Source organism: Dendrobates tinctorius, unplaced genomic scaffold (assembly GCF_039654945.1).
Source record: "Dendrobates tinctorius isolate UK_male_01 unplaced genomic scaffold, ASM3965494v1 ptg000162l, whole genome shotgun sequence".
Classification (NCBI taxonomy): domain Eukaryota; kingdom Metazoa; phylum Chordata; class Amphibia; order Anura; family Dendrobatidae; genus Dendrobates; species Dendrobates tinctorius.
This window is the reverse complement of record NW_027361829.1, coordinates 57472356-57492419: the sequence shown is the minus strand read 5'-3', so window position 1 is coordinate 57492419 and position 20064 is coordinate 57472356. Positions and strand designations below refer to the sequence as shown.

General features: G+C 41.2%; 1 protein-coding gene across 1 annotated transcript in view; it reads left to right on the top strand.

Moving 5' to 3' along the window:
• Window positions 1–20064, top strand: part of LANCL2 (LanC like glutathione S-transferase 2) — an 84961-nt gene that overhangs the window by 22951 nt on the left and 41946 nt on the right. The window contains exons 4-6 of the mRNA XM_073550043.1: window positions 9533–9680; window positions 10136–10282; window positions 17907–18089. Of these exons, the coding sequence (XP_073406144.1) occupies window positions 9533–9680; window positions 10136–10282; window positions 17907–18089 (478 nt within the window). The remainder of the gene's footprint in view (window positions 1–9532; window positions 9681–10135; window positions 10283–17906; window positions 18090–20064) is intronic.

Here is a 20064-nt window from a genome sequence, read left to right as displayed (position 1 = left end):
TATGTGGATGTCAATGCTCACAAAAGTCCTTATATCCACTGATCAGCCAGAAAATTAAAACCTACGTCCCGTTGATGTAGCTGAAACAGTTGACACATTCAGGAATGGAGTCTACGAGATCTCTTAAGGGAATGTCTGGCACTACGACATTCACTAAAAACACTGTGGAGAAAATAGTACAAATAGGGTCTTATCCAATAAGCCTTAGGGTTTCAATTATCGACGCACCAGCGATCCCGACAACGATACGACCTGGTAAGGATCACTGGTGGGTCGCTAAATGGTCGCTAGTAAGCTGGCAAGCAGGCAGATCTCTTCAGCGACGCAGCTACGATCCGGCGATCCGTATAACGACCTCGGCGGTTGTTGGTACCTGCCTGCGTCCCTGAGTTCTGCGTCGTCAACGAGGTCGCTCGTCGGTGTCAAACACAGCGATGTGCGCTGGCCAGCGGGACGCCGACGACGAAAAAATGGCCCAGGACTTTCGAGCACGATCAGCGATATCCAGCGGGGGGCTGGTCAAACACAGCAATGCGCGCTGGCCAGCGGGACGCCGTCGACGAAAAAATGGCCCAGGACATTCGAGCACGATCAGCGATATCCAGCGGGGGGGGGGGGCGGTTGCCGCTGCGTGTCACATGTAGTGAAATCGCTGGTGAGGTCTCTGTTGCGTCACAAAATCGGTGACACTTCAGTGATCTCGCTATGTGAGACGGGGTGCTTTATACGTATCTTATCAGATTGTGATAACCTGATCTATGCGAGGTTTGCCATTTTAAGCACAGTTATCAGCTGCAGCAGATCCACGGGTCACCGAGTGACCATCCGTGTCTATATCAAAAAGGAGTTTTGTGGACAAGATTTCCGCACTGCTGAGTGATTGAAGACATCAATCCAAGAGTTGGTAGATAAAAGATATTTGTGGCTTATTCAACGCACTTCAAAGTTACAATCACTTCTTCAGGAAGCAGCAACATCTGCTAACTACTGGACGGACATCTTCAATCACTCAGCAGCCAGAAAATCTTGTCCACAAAACTCCTTTCTGATATTGGCACTAAGACGTTAGCAGAGGACACTTTAAGTCTTGCAAGGCTATGTTTGCAGTTAGTTTTTGGATAGGTATTTTGAAACCTATTCTGCTCCGAAATCCATACAAAAAATTAACATGATGTAAATAAGCTTCCTATTTATTTCAACGGGAAAACATACCTGTTTTGCACATGATGCTATTTCCTTATGTGTTTTTATTAGCATTGCGTAAAGCAACATGGCTAAGCAGACAGCTCTGAGCTGATATTAAAAGCCTGGAATGGGGCTGTGGATATTGGCCCCCTCCCAGACTAACAACACCAGCCCTCAGCAGCCCCAGAAATGGCACATCCATTTGATGCGCCAATTCTGGCGCTTAGCCTCGGCTATTCCCGCTTGCACTGGTGCATTGGCAAGTGGGATAATGGTTTTGTGGTTGATGTCAGCTGACATCAAGCCCTGGGATTAGTAATGAAGAGGAGTCTATAAGACACCCCCATTACTAACTCTGTAAGTTTAAAGCAAAAAAGAAACAGAGAAAAGTCCTTTAATTGTTCAAACACTCCCCGACCGTATTTTACCCATTACCTATTTATTACCTTTAAATAAATGGATGCATGATGCGTGGGCACGCACGCCATACGTGCCGCTGTGTCCCATTCACTCTGCGCTTCGGAGCATGCACACATCTGATAGGAAGCCGAGTCTGCACACCCAGAGTTAGTGCGCATGCCTGGGGAGCGGATGGGATTTGCTACGTGGTTACCGTGATGTTGGACCAGTCACTGCAATCAATCACAATCCTGTGGGCGTCCATAATTTCAAAACCACACTGCCTGATCAGTGATTGAAAAAATAAAATCGCCACCCCTATGGCTGAAAGAAAATGTATGCGAAGGCCCTAACGATGTAAAGTGTTTTTTACACATAATACTGTACTTATAGCTTTTCTTTGAGAAAAACATATTAGTGATGCAAATCGCATCGCTAACAATGTACTGGGACCAGTTTCATGTGAAAGAAAACCTAATTTATCAACCAGACCTGCTTTTTCCATTAAAGAAGACAATTAATAGTAGGCTTGGAGTTATTGTTGGCAAGTATATCAATCAGCCTAAATAGAATTTGTCTATCCCTGCAGCAATAAGGGGGTGTCTGTGGGTACTAAATATATATATATATAAAATGTATTCATTTATTTTTTTCATTTGCCCTGATGTTTTGCACTTTTTTGATACATCTTTTGTGACATCTCCCCATTTCTTTCCTTGTGAGTCTGGCCATGTTATTATGGAGTTATATTAATAATGGCGTGCATATGACCTATTATGGTGTTATTTTATTACTCATGTTTTAGTACTCATTGAATTAAACATCATTTTATTACACTTCCTTCTGGTGAAGATGCTTCTTTCCGCCATTGTTTCACTTTTTTGTAAATGTATTTTTTTTTTCTACATTTAATAAAGTTGTATAACTTTGTAATTATGTTCATCATGTGTATTTAATTTGTCTACCGCCCGCTATATTTGCATCAGGTTCGTCCTTGCAGCCATCAGCTTTCTCATTGAATTTTTTTATGTAATTCCACTTTCAAATTTTCATACCACTCCTCGTCAGAAGGGTCTTTGGTTTTGCCAAGTGTCTTTTCCCCTTATTCCAGACTGCAGGCGACCCTACAAGTTCAGGTTGGCACCAAAGAATGGAGCCCCTTCAGTCCAAAGGAGGTCTTTTGGCTTGGTTATAAATTCAACATTTCTTCTCCAAATCCTGTTGCTATTTTACTTTAGATAGCTGTAGCATAGCTTACAGGGAGACAATACTGGACATAGGGCGTACAGATAGAAATATACTGCAAAGATCCTGGTTACTTCCCACACTTTGTTATTCTTACAGGATATACAATTAAAATAAACTCAACGAATAAAAAAAACATTCCACATAACCTGAACGGTTTCTCTTCACTTAGCTTTTTGGTATGTATACCTTACAATTAATCTGGATCCAGAGCAGGATCCATATACAGTGGGGCAAAAAAGTATTTAGTCAGTCAGCAATAGTGCAAGTTCCACCACTTAAAAAGATGAGAGGCGTCTGTAATTTACATCATAGGTAGACCTCAACTATGGGAGACAAACTGAGAAAAAAAAAATCCAGAAAATCACATTGTCTGTTTTTTTTTTTCATTTTATTTGCATATTATGGTGGAAAATAAGTATTTGGTCAGAAACAAGCAATCAAGATTTCTGGCTCTCACAGACCTGTAACTTCTTCTTTAAGAGTCTCCTCTTTCCTCCACTCATTACCTGTAGTAATGGCACCTGTTTAAACTTGTTATCAGTATAAAAAGACACCTGTGCACACCCTCAAACAGTCTGACTCCAAACTCCACTATGGTGAAGACCAAAGAGCTGTCAAAGGACACCAGAAACAAAATTGTAGCCCTGCACCAGGCTGGGAAGACTGAATCTGCAATAGCCAACCAGCTTGGAGTGAAGAAATCAACTGTGGGAGCAATAATTAGAAAATGGAAGACATACAAGACCACTGATAATCTCCCTCGATCTGGTGCTCCACGCAAAATCCCACCCCGTGGGGTCAGAATGATCACAAGAACGGTGAGCAAAAATCCCAGAACCACGCGGGGGGACCTAGTGAATGAACTGCAGAGAGCTGGGACCAATGTAACAAGGCCTACCATAAGTAACACACTACGCCACCATGGACTCAGATCCTGCAGTGCCAGACGTGTCCCACTGCTTAAGCCTGTACATGTCCGGGCCCGTCTGAAGTTTGCTAGAGAGCATTTGGATGATCCAGAGGAGTTTTGGGAGAATGTCCTATGGTCTGATGAAACCAAACTGGAACTGTTTGGTAGAAACACAACTTGTCGTGTTTGGAGGAAAAAGAATACTGAGTTGCATCCATCAAACACCATACCTACTGTAAAGCATGGTGGTGGAAACATCATGCTTTGGGTCTGTTTCTCTGCAAAGGGGCCAGGACGACTGATCCGGGTACATGAAAGAATGAATGGGGCCATGTATCGTGAAATTTTGAGTGCAAACCTCCTTCCATCAGCAAGGGCATTGAAGATGAAACGTGGCTGGGTCTTTCAACATGACAATGATCCAAAGCACACCGCCAGGGCACCGAAGGAGTGGCTTCGTAAGAAGCATTTCAAGGTCCTGGAGTGGCCTAGCCAGTCTCCAGATCTCAACCCTATAGAAAACCTTTGGAGGGAGTTGAAAGTCCGTGTTGCCAAGCGAAAAGCCAAAAACATCACTGCTCTAGAGGAGATCTGCATGGAGGAATGGGCCAACATACCAACAACAGTGTGTGGCAACCTTGTGAAGACTTACAGAAAACGTTTGACCTCTGTCATTGCCAACAAAGGATATATCTCAAAGTATTGAGATGAAATTTTGTTTCTGACCAAATACTTATTTTCCACCATAATATGCAAATAAAATGAAAAAAAAACAGACAATGTGATTTTCTGGATTTTTTTTTCTCAGTTTGTCTCCCATAGTTGAGGTCTACCTATGATGTAAATTACAGACGCCTCTCATCTTTTTAAGTGGTGGAACTTGCACTATTGCTGACTGACTAAATACTTTTTTGCCCCACTGTATTAGTCCTATAGAATAAGAAGGTAAGCATATCAAAATTTTATGAAAGGGAAAAAACTATAACAACTACCCTTGAGAACACCCCAACTGGTTTCGCCTCACCAGGCTTTCTCAAGGGTAGTAGAAGTTTTGTGAAGTGGTGAAGTGAGCTGCTTTTAATTATATATTTTGTAAGTATAACATTAAAGTATGTTGAAGTAACTTTTAATCAGGATCTAGGCAGTGTATTTCTTTCTGTTCTCTCTTATTTCCATTATCTTTCTGTGAACTACACTTTTGGAAAATAATTGTTGAATTTCCAACAATGAGAACTGCCCTCTTTTGAACTATTTGATTAGTTTGGAGACAAATGTGTATCCATTGTGCGGTGTGAGTCTGCAATAGAAGTGGATTACTGATGGGCGAGTAGCATCATTGCTCGGGTGGTCTCCAAGTATTTTGGCGTAATCGGAGATTTAGTTTTCTTCATCTTATCTCCATGATTTGAGACTTGTAGATAGGCTGAATACATGTGGAAATTCCCTAACAAACAGTCATTCCACACATGTATTCAAGCTGTCTTGCAGTCGCAAATCACGTAGCTGAGGCAACGAAAACTAAATCTCCGGGCACGCCAAAATACTCGGAGACCACCCGAGCATGCTCGCTCATCACTAGAGGGAATGATGTATCGCTTCTAGTCTAGAAAAGCGGGAAAAGACACTCGGCTAAAGCCAAGGAGCTGCTTCTGACAAGGAGTGGTGAGAAAAATTGGAAAGCAGAATTAGATTAAAAAAACTCCATTAGGCTTCTGACCACTGTGGGAGTTAGACTCTTACTAACTGGGCTGATTAATAAAATTTCCCACACTATTTCCAAGCCTACTATAGTTCTTTTATTGTGTCTTTCTCTGCAGTTTGGTAGGTAGTAGAGGCTTGTATTGAATTCAGCTGTAAGTTCTATGCTCAGCAAGTTTTGAATATAACTTTGTATGTGTATCTGCTATTTCGTCACTTGGTCTATTTCGGATGATCAGTTACAAATTTTAGGCTTTTTTGGCAGTGGTTTACACAGCAAGCAGTGATTCATTGTGTGGAGTGATGCCTTTCTGTCAAAGCCAGTATATTTTGTGTAATTTTCAGTCTTCAGTACCTTTGGTATCCTGTAGAGCCGTGGTTACTCCACCTCATGACATACCTTAATGGCCTGCACCTGTGAGGGTATGCTGGGAATCTGCAGTTTGCAGACCTAGCTGGTAGAGCACATATGTCAAACACTGGCCTGCGGGCCAAATCTGGCCCTTCAGTGTGATTTATATTTGCCTCACAACACTGGGCAGGTCCCCGGCTTGGCATCGTGTTCTCAACTTTATCTGCATCCTTGATTCCGATACAGTTAAAATCAATGATGGAGGAGGGAGCGTCAGCGTCTTGGAGCACCATGTAGAGCCATTATATCGTATGGAGCACTATGTGGGGGCTTTTATGCTGTATGGAGCACTATGTAGAGCCATTATACTGTATAGAGCACATTTTGTGGCCAATATACTGTATGGAGGACTATGTGGAGCCATTATATTGTATGGAGCACTATTTGGAGGCTATTATACTGTATGGAAGGCAATGCAGGGCCCCGTTATACTGTATGGAGCACTATGTGAGCACAGGTCCCACTGGATGTCTAATTCTCTTGGGAGGAGTACTTTTCTTGGCATCATACTCTATTATTTGTATTAATCGAGGATTTTTATCCTTTGTTATTATATATTTAAATTAGGCTTTTACTGCTCTTGCATAACATATTATATTATTACAAGATTTACTCTAAGATCTTTTACTTAAAATGTACTTTGTTCGTGGGACGACCCCTTTAAGTTTGTTTCCATATAAAGTTCATCATTATATTTGATGATAGGGAAAAATTTCCTCAATTGCAGACATTTTTTTAAATAAAAAGGTTGGCCCGCGATTTTATCCAAGCTTTTAGTTTTGGCCCTCTGTGTATTTGAGTTTGACATCTCTGTGGTAGAGGCATCAGTTGTACGGCATGGACGGAGGCACAGTTTGCTGGCTCATGCCCTGCGCTGCTTTGCCCGTAATTATGCCGTTTTGGTTTATTTAGTAATCTGAAGTGACTGGGCTTGTTTGTTATTGGTGTTGCTAATTATGCTTTGACATGCAATAATTTCCCTAGTGGTTCTCCTTCATGGCAGTGCAGCTAAATCCATGAACATCCCATTTATATCCTTAATGCGAATCCTTAGTTACGTTAAGGCAAGTCGTTACAAAGAAAAAAACCTGTCTCATATTGGGTAACATCACGTTTGTTCTAGCTAATGGAAATGTGAGGCAAAGGATGCTTTTATTTAAAAGACAGCCCTGTCCCTCTGGGAAGAGGGATTTCACAACCTGACATGTAAAGTCTTGCTGGTCTTCACTGGCACCTGCAGCTGAACCACTCTATGTCTTAACTATTTCACTGTCTGGAGAAGATGGTTTAGTTGGTTGGTTGTTCACCTTAAGGGCACAGACAGACGGCCGTCTACAACGGATGACCAGATTCGCATTGCAAAGCTTGGACTGGCCATCAGCTCTCCTGGCCTGAGCACGACAGCCTGTATTTCTATGGAGCTGTCACACTTGAGTCAGGAGGGCTGCCGGCCAGTCTGAGAATTGCGATGCCATCGTCAGCCGTGTTTTATGGCCGTCTGACTGCTCCCTATCACAGTGGATTATCATTTATAACTGCCCTTAACCTTCTTTATTTTTCTTCTCCTACACTCATAGCAATTCACATGAATGTCACAGAGACAATCCTTGGTCTTCTGACCTCTAACTAAACCTTACAACTTCCTAGCTGGGAGCCTTAAAACGTAATGTTTTTTATCAATAATTTCATATTATATATGAGGGTGAGAACTCCCAATTCGCTGCCATAGAGCGCCAAATTCCCTGATACTATTCCAGGTCACAAAATTCCTTGTCTTCCTTTACACAGACAGCGGGGAGATGTAATAAACTAAGTGCACTAGAAGTCTGGCTTAATTCGGGGCCAAACATTTGCATCAAATTCTGTAGTTTTTGTGCATTGTTAAAAAATGAGGCATAAGTTAGCGAGAAATGCATGTGGCTTCACATTAAGGGGCATGGCCCATGATGCAACATTTATCCAAGTTTCTGTTACCAAGAGAAAATTGGCACCAACTAATAGGTGATGTAAATTTACACCAAATTTTTCATTCTGCATGAGCCACTGTGATAAATGTAATACATTTTTACTACTACTAGCAGTTTATACTGTCTAAGAGGGAAGAAATTAGTGTAGTCTGCTCCATAGTTTTATATTATCTAACTATGTCTCCTATTATTCTGTACAATATTTGACCCTATTGACATTAGGCAGACACATTTTATAATTTGCTTATATGGCTATTTAGAAAAAATTGAGTTCAAGGGAACCTGAACTGTGTTTTTATATTGAGTTTATAATGTATATACGGTATTAAAAATGCTGAAAAGCAAGAATGTGTTCAAAACAAGCTCCACTTTGCCAGTTTGGCTTTTCCTCACACAGTTTTAGGCCTCTTACACAACTGTTTCAGTTATAGGGTTTGTCCGATACATGAAATGTCCAGTTTAAATATCACATTTTAAATTCTAAGTCACTTCCCCTGCAGCTTTGATCACCCACTACCTGAAGCAGGACATCATCATGGGAGGGCTTTGTGTTCACTTACCACAGCTTCCTTCTCCTCCTTCCACCTGATGACGTCCCGAATCAATCGCAGTGAAAGAAGAAGGGAGGAGTGACCACAGCACCGCCACACAGTTGCTGTCACTGCAATGAAACGGATCAACATCGGGGTGGTGGTGACAGAAGCAGGGGAAGTGTACGGCAGCTCTGCCCCCCTGATGACGAACCATTTCAGGGTGGTCCAAAAGTTGTGGGACAGCACTGCCGTTAGTCCTTTCTGCTTTTTTCACAATGATCGATCCAGTAGTTCATTAGTGAGCGTAGGTGAAAGAAGCTGTGGTAAGTGAACACCGTGCACCCCCACTCTGGCTTTAGGGTTTTTTTGGAGGGGGAGGTGACTAACGATATTGAGGGGAAGTGACTACAGAGCAGTTTAAGAATATACGGTGATTGTTTGTTGGGACTCAGAAGTAACGTCACCGCAAGTAAGGTAAGAAAATAGCTATAGGGATTAGTTGTATAGGGAGAACAGTGGGGCATTTGGTTAGAGTTTAAAGGATGTTTTATGTGTCGGACAACCCCTGTAATAACTCAGCCTACATAGGAAAACGATGATCAGTATCACCTGTTTGGTGTAACTGGTTACTCGTACACTTGGGTATAATCCTACCAAATCCCTGACTTTGTGCAAGTGTATCTGGAAGATTTGATGCGGTTTTGAAGGTGAAAATGTGCTCACACCAAATATTGATTTGATTTAGATTTCTCTTTTGTTCATTCAGTTTGTATTTTGTTAATTGATAGAAATGTTAATAGTTTTTTTTTTTTTTTTTGACCATATTCTTACTTTGGAAACGTTTTAGGCAGGTGTGGAAAAAATTCTGCAGAGTTTGTAATTATTCTTGTATTATATTTTTTTTAATTTAATATTCCATGCCACGAGCTCGTATAATGAGTGTGAGAGCATCGGGCCACAGAAGGAAACGCTTAAATCTGCTTATGCTGAGAGAATGCCAGAGCAGTACAGCTTTGTATAATAGACTGATCTTATGGAAAAACTGGCACAGAATAATCCGAAATCAATAGTAGAGAGAGTGTTTAAAGGCATACATTGTTGCTAATCACAATTATTACACTGCTGTCTGAATGCCTTTTCCACATAATTTGTAGCCTTGCTTGTAATTTTTGCCGTTCAGGTTACTGGCATTGCATCGAGGGGTGGTCAGCACGGACTCTGAGCTCCCGGATGAGTTGCTGTACGGGAGAGCTGGTTACCTCTATGCTTTACTCTATCTAAATGCTGAGATCGGTCCGGACACAGTGACCCAAGCTACAATCAAAGAGGTTAGTAGTGAGGAGTTGACACAGAAATTCTTATTTCTAATCACATTAATGGCAATTGTTTGACCTTTGAAGAATGCTTGCATTGCCTTCTGAGGCTTGGAGGTCGAATGGGATAAAAGAAAGGTCAGAGTTAATAGACTTTTTGTTAAACTGACTACTGTTCAGTGCTATAATCGTCCTTCATTGTGAGAGTCTACTAGCAGGAAGGTGAAAGCGGCTTTATAACTCCGTCACTATACTGTGTAAATCCAAGATTATCAGCGGTGACCGAGCCTTCTGTCAGAAAAAAGGCATCATGAAGACGGAAATGGCCCAATATAGCTAGTAGAAAAGTATTGAATGAAGGTGATCATCAAATATCGGACGTGGTTGGAGCTACTTTCTCATTACTGTGTGTTTCTAAATAAACGGTTGCTTAACATAGATAAGAAAAGGTCTTCTATATCTATCAATAGCTGGTAGATGCCATCATTGAATCTGGGAAGAATCTGTCCAAAGAAGAGCACAAGACAGAGCGCTGTCCTCTGCTGTATCAGTGGCACAAGAAGCAGTACGTGGGGGCGGCCCATGGGTTGGCTGGAATCTACTACATACTGATGCAGGTAAGCCATATGTAGGCCAAGCGGATATTCCAGGACCATAATCTGGTGTTCCTAGTGCCAAATGGTCAAATATTCTGGATTATAATGATATTTGCAGATGAATTTATGAAATTTTTTCCGAGTTTTAGCTACAAGATTTGGACAATTTTTGTCTGATTTTCATCAATGTGCCATCCTTGTGCCCGTGTTTTATGTTCGTGTATGATCAGTTTTCATACAACTACAATAAAACATGAACATGATCATATACAGCTTCCTAGGTTTATAATCGAGATCTATCCATTAAAATCGGATGCCACTCTGATGGTCCGATTTTTTTTTTTTTTTTCTCCTCTTCTCGCACCCATAGACTTGAATGTATGAAACTCATCTGAGTTTCATATGAAAGTAGTGCATGCTGTGATTTTTTTTATTTATTTTTTTTCTCATGGACAGTCAGAACGAGAAAGTTGTTTGTGTGAACAGCCCTATTCAATAACATGGGTCAGTCTGCTCTCCGTGTTCTATCCGATTAAAAATCTGATATCACACATTTGATTTATATGCTCATTGGTTGCATGAGCACTCAGACTATATATATATATATATATATATATATATATATATATATATATATATATAACTGAGTGTGTGTGTATCAAGCCGCAACCAATCACTAGGCATCTTTCATTTCACCAGAGCTGTTTAAAAGATGAAAGCTGAGCTGTGATTGGTTGCTATGAGCAACAGTTTTCCTTGTGGACAGTTGTGGTAACTGAGGCCTATTCTTCTTATCATTTCTATGGTGTCATTGTCCTTCTGTAAAGCTGGAAATAACGCAATTTATTACCATGCAGACTCAGACCACCGTCTGACACAGACTGCAGGGGGAGCCCAGTATCACACAGGATAGGATTAGATACACGGCTCAGCAGACAGTATCACACAGGATAGGATTAGATACACTGCTCAGCAGACAGTATCACATGATAGGATTAGATACACTGCTCAGCAGACGGTACCACACAGGATAGGATTAGATACACGGCTCAGCAGACAGTATCACACAGGATAGGATTATATGAAAAGCTGTTGGCGAAAATAGCGCAAAATCCCTATTTTTTTCTTATATTATTTCTTATATTATTTTATATTATATTATTTATATTATATTATTATTTATATTATTTCTTATATTATTTTTTTCTTATATTATTCTTATCTGAGATACAGGTGGCCAATATATTATGATTGCACTCACCAAACGTAGCTGTAATAAAGCATAAAAAAGATTCTCTGCAGCAGATCCAAGGGTCCAACAGGACCGGCCGTTAAATATCAAGGATGGAAGAAAGCGTGGTCACTGTTCTGCACTGCTGAATCACTTTAAATAGAGGAACAATTCAAATATCAGAGCCAAAATGGTCACCTGATGAGCAATGTCAAAGTTCATGTTGTATATCCATGTTGGGGTCAGTAGAGATGTTATCTGGTGCAAGGTGTTACAGCATATGGATGTTGCCAGGCCCTGTGTCTTTGATCATCTGACCTTCTCAGCAGTCAGTATCACACAGGATAGGATTAGATACACAGCTAAGCAACAGAATGTGCCAAAGGAGAGGACATTTTCATTCCAAGAATTCCACTCATTCCATCTGATTTGCATTTTGATTTTAAACTTCTCCAGTTTCCAGTTCAATTGGCATTTTCAATGTCCACTAACAAGGCTCAGGGACAGTCCTTGAAAGTAGTAGGGATCGATTTGCAATCTCTATAATCTCTATGCTTTTCACTTGGTCAACTTTCCGTGGCCCGTTCGAGAGTTGGAACTGCCAAAAATCTGTTAATCTAAGAAACCGAAAGGAAAAACCAAAAATTTTGTTTATCAAAAGGCTCTTGAATGAGTTGAAAATAAAATACTATCAATACTTGGGTAATCGTTTTTAATTTGTGTTGCAAATCTGTAGTGTTGAATAAATGATGTGAAATGTTTTTATGTGCAATATAATCACTATGATTTGTTATAACTAACCACAGTTAGTTACTATGCCCAGGCAACGCCGGGCTCTTCAGCTAGTCCTTGATAAAGCTGGAAGGACACAAGAGATAGTTGTTGGCCAAACTCTTTCAGTTAGGCAACTATTTTGCTAAACTCAGTTTATTTCAAAGGGGAAAGTTTAATAAAATACTGCCAGACACACTTCTACTGGCATAGTGATGGTGTAATCAGGCCACTGTAGCTATTAGAACCGGAGGTAATCAGGACAACCTCAGGTTGCCATGGCAAAGATTGGCAGCCTGTGATGATGTTGCTGGGGTTCCGAGTGAGTAGGAAAGGGAGCCTCTCAACCTCACAGCCTTCTATATGCAGCCCCTCCTGGCTGTGACCAGCTGGGGCTCCAGGCAGCGATTGTGCGTGCACTTCTCCTGTGCTCACATGATCGCTGTGACGTGACTTGTGTCAAATTCCCTGAAGGGGTTAAAAGAAACCTGTCATCAGAATTTACCCCTAGAAAGGTATTGGGAGCGGTTTATCAGCTTCCTAATACCCTCCTTAATGATGCATGTATTATCACTAAATGCTAAATGTAATTGTTTAAAAATTAAGTTTAATTGTCCCTGCTCTAAATGCCTGCAGATAGCAGACTAGTTTGGGACCACTGTCAGGGTGGTTTCACATTTGCATATCCAGCAGCAGCTTCGGCCTGCGCACGGCCGCCGCTAAGCCCCGCCCCTGCCGCGCCTCCAGTAGCTCCGCCTAGGGGCGCATGATGCTGCATGCGACCTCCGGCCCCTATCTTTAGCAGTGGGGACGCAGGCCGTGCGCAGGTATGCGTTTGGCGGCGCATGCGTCCTTTTGACGGTGCGCCGACCAGCGCCAAACGCAACCTGTTGCAATTTGGTGCACTCGGCGCACCGTCAAAAGGACGCATGCGCCGCCAAACGCATACCTGCGCACAGCCTGCATCCCCAGTGCTAAAGATAGGGGACGCAGGTCGCATGCAGCGTCATGCGCCCCTAGGCAGAGCTACCGGAGGAGGCGCGGCAGGGGGTGGGGCTTAGCGGCGACCATGCGCAGGCCGACGCTGCTGCTGGAAACGCAAATGTGAAACCACCCTCAATCAATGTCACTGCTCAGTGGGACGACACCCAGAGCAGTGTAACTGACCATCCCAAAGTTTGGCGGGAGAGCAGGGTGGATAAGAATTGGTCATCTTTACTTTGTGTTCTATGAATTTTTATCCATTTTGTGGTCAGAGAACTCGGTTATGTGTTGTCATGCCACCACTCGGCAGCATTGAGTCATCGTACAAACCAGTAGTCAGTCTCATACTACGTGCTTGACTTCTATTGAACTAGAATGTGATGTCACTTGTAAAATGTGTCTGTTTCTCCGACCTCTTACATGATGATCATTGATACCCCAACTCCTTTGCCTATGAATTCTCTTCAGGTCTTTCAAAAATGAAATCCTTTCCATCAAGTCAATACATTTTTACACAGCGTGGAGTTGTGCAGAAATTTTGCAACTTTTTCCATTTCACACCAGTTTGAATCAGCTCCACTGAATGCACAGAGCAGAGGAGGAGCCAATTCAACCAAACTATCGGCGTTTTACATGGCAGAAGTGCTACTCCAGTCTCTTCCTGGAGTAGCATTTCTGGTGCGGTGCACACCACTCAGAGACTGAAGTACTCCAGTACTCCATCAAGACTGGTGTAGTGCGACTATGCATTATGCCAGTCTTGATAAATCGTACCCAAAGTGTACAATCTAAAAAACGGCACCAAAAGAAGTGTTTGTAAAGATTTATTAATATAGTATGAAATAATATCCATGTAAGTATCCAAAAAGGAAGAACCGGTCTTATTAAGCGCTCTTCCACATAAATTAATAATCGAAAAGAGAATAGGAATCAGTAGTGTGTCAAGTAAAACTTTAAATTTCATTACAGAATGTATGTAAAAACAATATCCAAAGTAATAAAAACCAAGGCAAGGAGGTTGTGACACCTAAGTGCCAGGCAAAATGGGAAGTACACGATAAGACAAGTGACCATTTATCATAGGCTGTAACCAAGCAGTGCCCCCCCCGTAGAAGCCAGAATGTAAAACGCGCGTTGGGGCCACTCTCCACGCTTACTTACAGGTCGTATACTGGGTGTTCTATTTTCCGGGCAAGTGAGATTACTGTGTCCTATGTACCTTATGTAGACTGCTCCACAACCAGTTGGGATTTTCTCTTTATGCTATATTATATGTATTATCCTTTAATTTGGTTTATGCACAAATATATATATTTACCCGCTTTCTGATCTTCTATGTATCAATTTGATATGTAATCATGCATTTTGTTTTTTTAAGAATTTATTACACACTTATCCTCTGTATAGTACTATCCTAGATGTTGCTATTAATGATCTTGTTCTGTACATGTACTTTATAAATTGGACTACTTGTATATAGCTGCCTCATATATTTTGAATACGGTATATCTATTATAGCTATTGTATGAATACTGGTATCATAGAGGTTGAGGCTGCGTATAGTACTATTTCAATGATACATTTAGCATTTTTATATATATTGCCGAATGCATTAGTATTTTATTTTCTTGTAGCATCATTCTGTCTGATAATTTGTGACCTTTTTTGCATTTATTGCCTGACGAATCATGTTGCACTTGTGACTATCTTTGTCTTTGAGACCAACAGTTTCTTTGGTCTGATTACAGTCTATAATACACTGTCCCTTACCATATTATTGTGTACTTCCCTTTTTGCGTGGCACTTGGGTGTCACCACCTCCTTGCCTTTTGGTTTTCATTCCTTTGGATATTGGTTTTTACATACATTCTGTAATAAAATGTAAATTTTACTTGATACGCTCCTGATTCCTATTCTCTCTTAAAATATTATCCATATATAATAACATTATAGCACAGTGGATCCAAGAACATATACATGTGTCCTCATCACTAAAAGATACAGAAGGCATGTCTAATCTAAAGCAACAATAATGTTCTATACTGTATTGTATGAAAATTTGCCAGTGTCACAAGGATTCGCATAAGTGAAAATATATTAGAACACAGTCCCATAGAGATTTCCACATTATTAGTGTTTCACTACAAAAACCCTATAAAGGTACTAAATTGTCGAACCTGAATAAAATAATAATAATGCAGTTAGGTATAAAAAATGCTAATGCCGCAGTACAGCAACATTATACAATGATGCAGATCCAATTGCAGCTGACCCTTTTATAGGCTGAATTCTGTTGCTGAGTTGCATTGACCATACAGTCACATAACCTTCATAGCTTACCCCAGTGAGCCAGCGCCGGCACCTGATCCCCCGCCTGTCATAGCACATTCAACTGTATCGGCATCCCAGATGACATAGAGAACACCAGCTGACGCTTTCTCCTATCATTCCCCCTCTGCGTCTGACATCTCAGTCCAGTGGGCACGATGACGTCACTACATGGCGCCTTGCTGCCCGGAGGATGTGGGGCGCTTCATAACGCTTGCTGCAGAGACTAGAGCAGCGAGGGACCGAGGAGGAGAGGTGAGTATTGTGTTGTATTTTTTTTTTTTAAAACAGTGAGGACATTGTGGTGGCCATAATACTGTATGGAGGCCTATGGGAATGCATTATTTTGTATAGAGGACTATGGGGAGTGCACTGTATTGTATGAAGGACTATGGGAAGTGCAATATACTGTATTTAGTACTATGGGGAGTTCATTATACTATTTGGAGGACTATTGGGAGTGCCTTATAATTTATGGATAACCATAAGATGCATTATACTCTATGGATGACTATGAGATGCATTATACCTTATGGAGAGCTATGGGGAGTGCATTATACTATATTGAAGACTATTGGGTGCATTATACTGTATGCAGGATTATGGGGTGCATTATACTATATGGAGGACCATGGAGTGCATTGTACTATATGTAGGACTATGGGGAGTGCACTATACTGTATGGAGGACTATACTGTATGGAGGACTATGGAGTGCTTTGTACTGTATAGACTATGGTTTGTATTGTTCTCTATGGAGACCAATGGGGAGTGCATTATATTGTATGGAGGATTATAGGCTGCCGTATACTAAATGGAGGATTATGGGTTGCAGTAAACTATATGGAGGACTATGGGCCCATTACACTATTTGGAGTGCTACGTGGAGGCTATTATAATATTTGGAGGGGTATGTGGGGGCCATTATACTGTATGCAAGCAATTATAAAGTGTGAAGGTTTGTGTGAGTTCCATCATGCTGTGTGGAGGCCATTATACTGTTTGGAGGGATAGTGGAGGCCATTATACAGTGTGGGGAGGTGTGAGGCCATTATACTGTATGTAAGCCCATTATACTGTAGGGAGGGTTGTGTGGGGTTCCAAGTTGGGGATCATATTGTGTTGTGATCGCCATACTTTGCCACGGGAGGTTGGTACAGTGTAGGTTCATCATACCATGTGTGTGGAGGGTACTGTTAGGGTATCATACTGTGTTTGTGGGGCAGTTTTGTAAGGATTGCAGAGTTGTGAGATATGCTCTTCTGTGACCCTGCCGAATATTATTATTTTAATTTTTTTTTGGTTGGGGAATGGGGGCCCCGATTAAAACTTCTGCTATGTGTTTCCATGATTTCCATGTATGTCCCTGGCTTACACCGCAACATTACAGTAGATGAGAATCCAAGACATTGTCCTCAACTTGCGTTTCTCTTGAGATTCAGCTCCATCAGGAGTAAAAGCTTGACATGCTCTGTATAGCGCTTCTCTCCTCTATAACTTCTGAACTGCAGTAACACATTTCATGGGAAATCGTCCTGGGGAATGCCAAACTGTGTATTTTACTGTCTGATCTGAGGTCTATGTGTAGATATAAATAGTTTCTGAAGTTTAAGGCCTGTTTCACACTTCCGTTTTTTGACATCAGTCAAAATCCGTCAATTTTCGAAAAAAAACGGATCCTCCAAAAAAGGGGCGGATCCGTTTTTTTTTCTCCATAGACTTACATTAGCGGCGGATCTTGACTGACGGTCATCCGTCCCACCCGTTTTTTGACGGATCCGTCAAAATTTTAGCGTCTCCCGGGCGGATGAGATGGACTCTGCAATGTTTTTTCCGAGCGACGGTCCGCTAATTTATATTGCGCATGCCCGGCAGATTCGTTGTAGCAGGGCTTTTAACCCCTGAGTAGCGTTCCGGAACAGCCGTGCAAAGAAAAAAAATTCTCTCTCCGTTTTTTTCACAACCTGGCGGATTTGGACTGACGTCAAATAACTGAAATGTGAAACAGGCCTAAGAGAAATATTCATTGCAGATCCTGGCAGGTAAGTAAATCTCCTTACTTTAGGTTAAGAAGACCACAGGAATAAACCAAGATGGCGAGTGCATTGGAGTGTGGCTACTGAGCATACGGTTTAGGTACTATAATTTGGATGTTCAAAACTTTTATTTGTGTCATGAAAATGAGGGCATCCAGAAAAAAAGCAGAAAGCTTCTTTAATATACATTGCATGTTAATACAGATCCATCAATTGGATTATGTTGCAGCAGACAGAGTGACTGCATTGTGGAATCTGGTATTAATTGTATTATTATGGGTGTGTTTTCTTTACAGCCACTAGCAAAGGTAGACCAAGAAACATTGACGGAGCTTGTGAAGCCAAGTATTGACTACGTCCGCCACAAGAAGTTCAGGTCTGGCAATTATCCTTCATCGTTAAGCAATGAAACAGATCGGTTGGTACATTGGTGCCATGGAGCACCAGGAGTGGTACACATGCTTCTTCAGGCCCATAAGGTACACATCAAATTACAATGTTGCAATTTCTATAGGCATAAAGTATGCATCTAGTGTACGAGTATACTTGGTTGCCCTGACGTAGATTAGAGAATTTTTGTAATCTATTTGCTACCTTAAAGGGCTGTAAAGGGGGATAATATGATCTTTCCTTGCAGTCTTTGTTGTATATAGTGATCGTGGGCCCTCCTTTTAGACTCGCTTTATCAGATCCTTGACCACTATACTTAATAGTACCCTGATTGCTGTCTTTGCAGTGAAGGATAGTAATCCCCCCCCAAAAAAAAGCAATAGTAGTACTATATGTAGACCATACTAATATGGTTTATGGCTTAAAGATGTAGTGTCACGTCTTGGAAATCTTCATGATATAAAGAGATCAAAATATAAAATCTTTTTCCAATATACATATTTAAGAGAGCTAAATAAAATTCCTGTAAAATGTAGTGATGAAAGCTCTGGTTCTTTAAAGGGAACCTCACATGTTCCCCATTCTCCCCGATTCACCAGCAGTTGTATCTTTTTTGTAAACACTCTGGCTTACAAGCCCTTTATTACGTTTGACTCATTAACAGATCTTTAGAAAAAGTATTTCTGAAGTCTATTTTTCATATGCAAATTATTCTTTTGACTAGTCAATGGGGCGTTTGTTTCTTCAGGCTAGTCGCCCTACTCAGCATGTCCTCACGCCACTGTGGGCATGATTAAGAGATTTGGAAGAGCGGGCGTCATGCGACTTCTTTTCATACAAGTCTTTGCACCTCTGAAGCTGGATGTTCTCTTCCCGGCTTCTGAGACGCGCTTTGCATGTTCAGAAGCAGAAAAGAAGCCTGACATCAACGGAGGAGCCGAAGATCAAGCTCCTTCTTCACATCCTGACATGAAGCATCATAGACCTGAAGGTGCTGGTATTAAAAAGCAACTTCAAATCTCAGGAAGATTACAACCCCTGGCAAAAATTATCGAATCACCGGCCTTGGAGGATGTTCATTCAGTTATTTAATTTTGTAGAAAAAAAGCAGATCACAGACATGGCACAAAACTAAAGTCATTTCCAATGGCAACTTTCTGGCTTTAAGAAACACTAAAAGAAATCTAGAACAAAAAATGTGGTAGTCAGTAATGGTTACTTTTTTAGACCAAGCAGAGGGGAAAAATTATGGAATCACTCAATTCTGAGGGAAAAAATTATGGAATCATGAAAAACAAACAAAAAAACACTCCAACACATCACTAGTATTTTGTTGCACCACCTCTGGCTTTTATAACAGCTTGCAGTCTCTGAGGCATGGACTTAATGAGTGTCAAACAGTACTCTTCATCAATCTGGCTCCAACTTTCTCTGATTGCTGTTGCCTGATCAGCTTTGCAGGTTGGAGCCTTGTCATGAACCATTTTCTTCAACTTCCACCAAAGATTTTCAATTGGATTGAGATCCGGACTATTTCCAGGCCATGACATTGACCTTATGTGTCTTTTTTCAAGGAATGTTTGCACAGTTTTTGCTCTATGGCAGGATGCATTATCATCTTGAAAAATGATTTCATCATCCCCAAACATCCTTTCAATTGATGAGATAAGAAAAGTGTCCAAAATATCAACCTAAACTTGTGCATTTATTGAAGATGTAATGACAGCCATCTCCCCAGTGCCTTTACCTGACATGCAGCCCCATATCATCAATGACTGTGGAAATTTGCATGTTCTCTTCAGGCAGTTATCTTTATAATTCTCATTGGAATGGCAACAAGCAAAAGTTCCAGCATCATCACCTTGCCCAATGCAGATTCGCGATTCATCACTGAATATGACTTTCATCCAGTCATCCACAGTCCACGATTGCTTTTCCTTAGCCCATTGTAACCTTGTTTTTTTCCTGTTTAGGTGTTAATGATGGCTTTAGTTTAGCTTTTCTGTATGTAAATCCCATTTCCTTTAGGCGGTTTCTTACAGTTCGGTCACAGACGTTGACTCC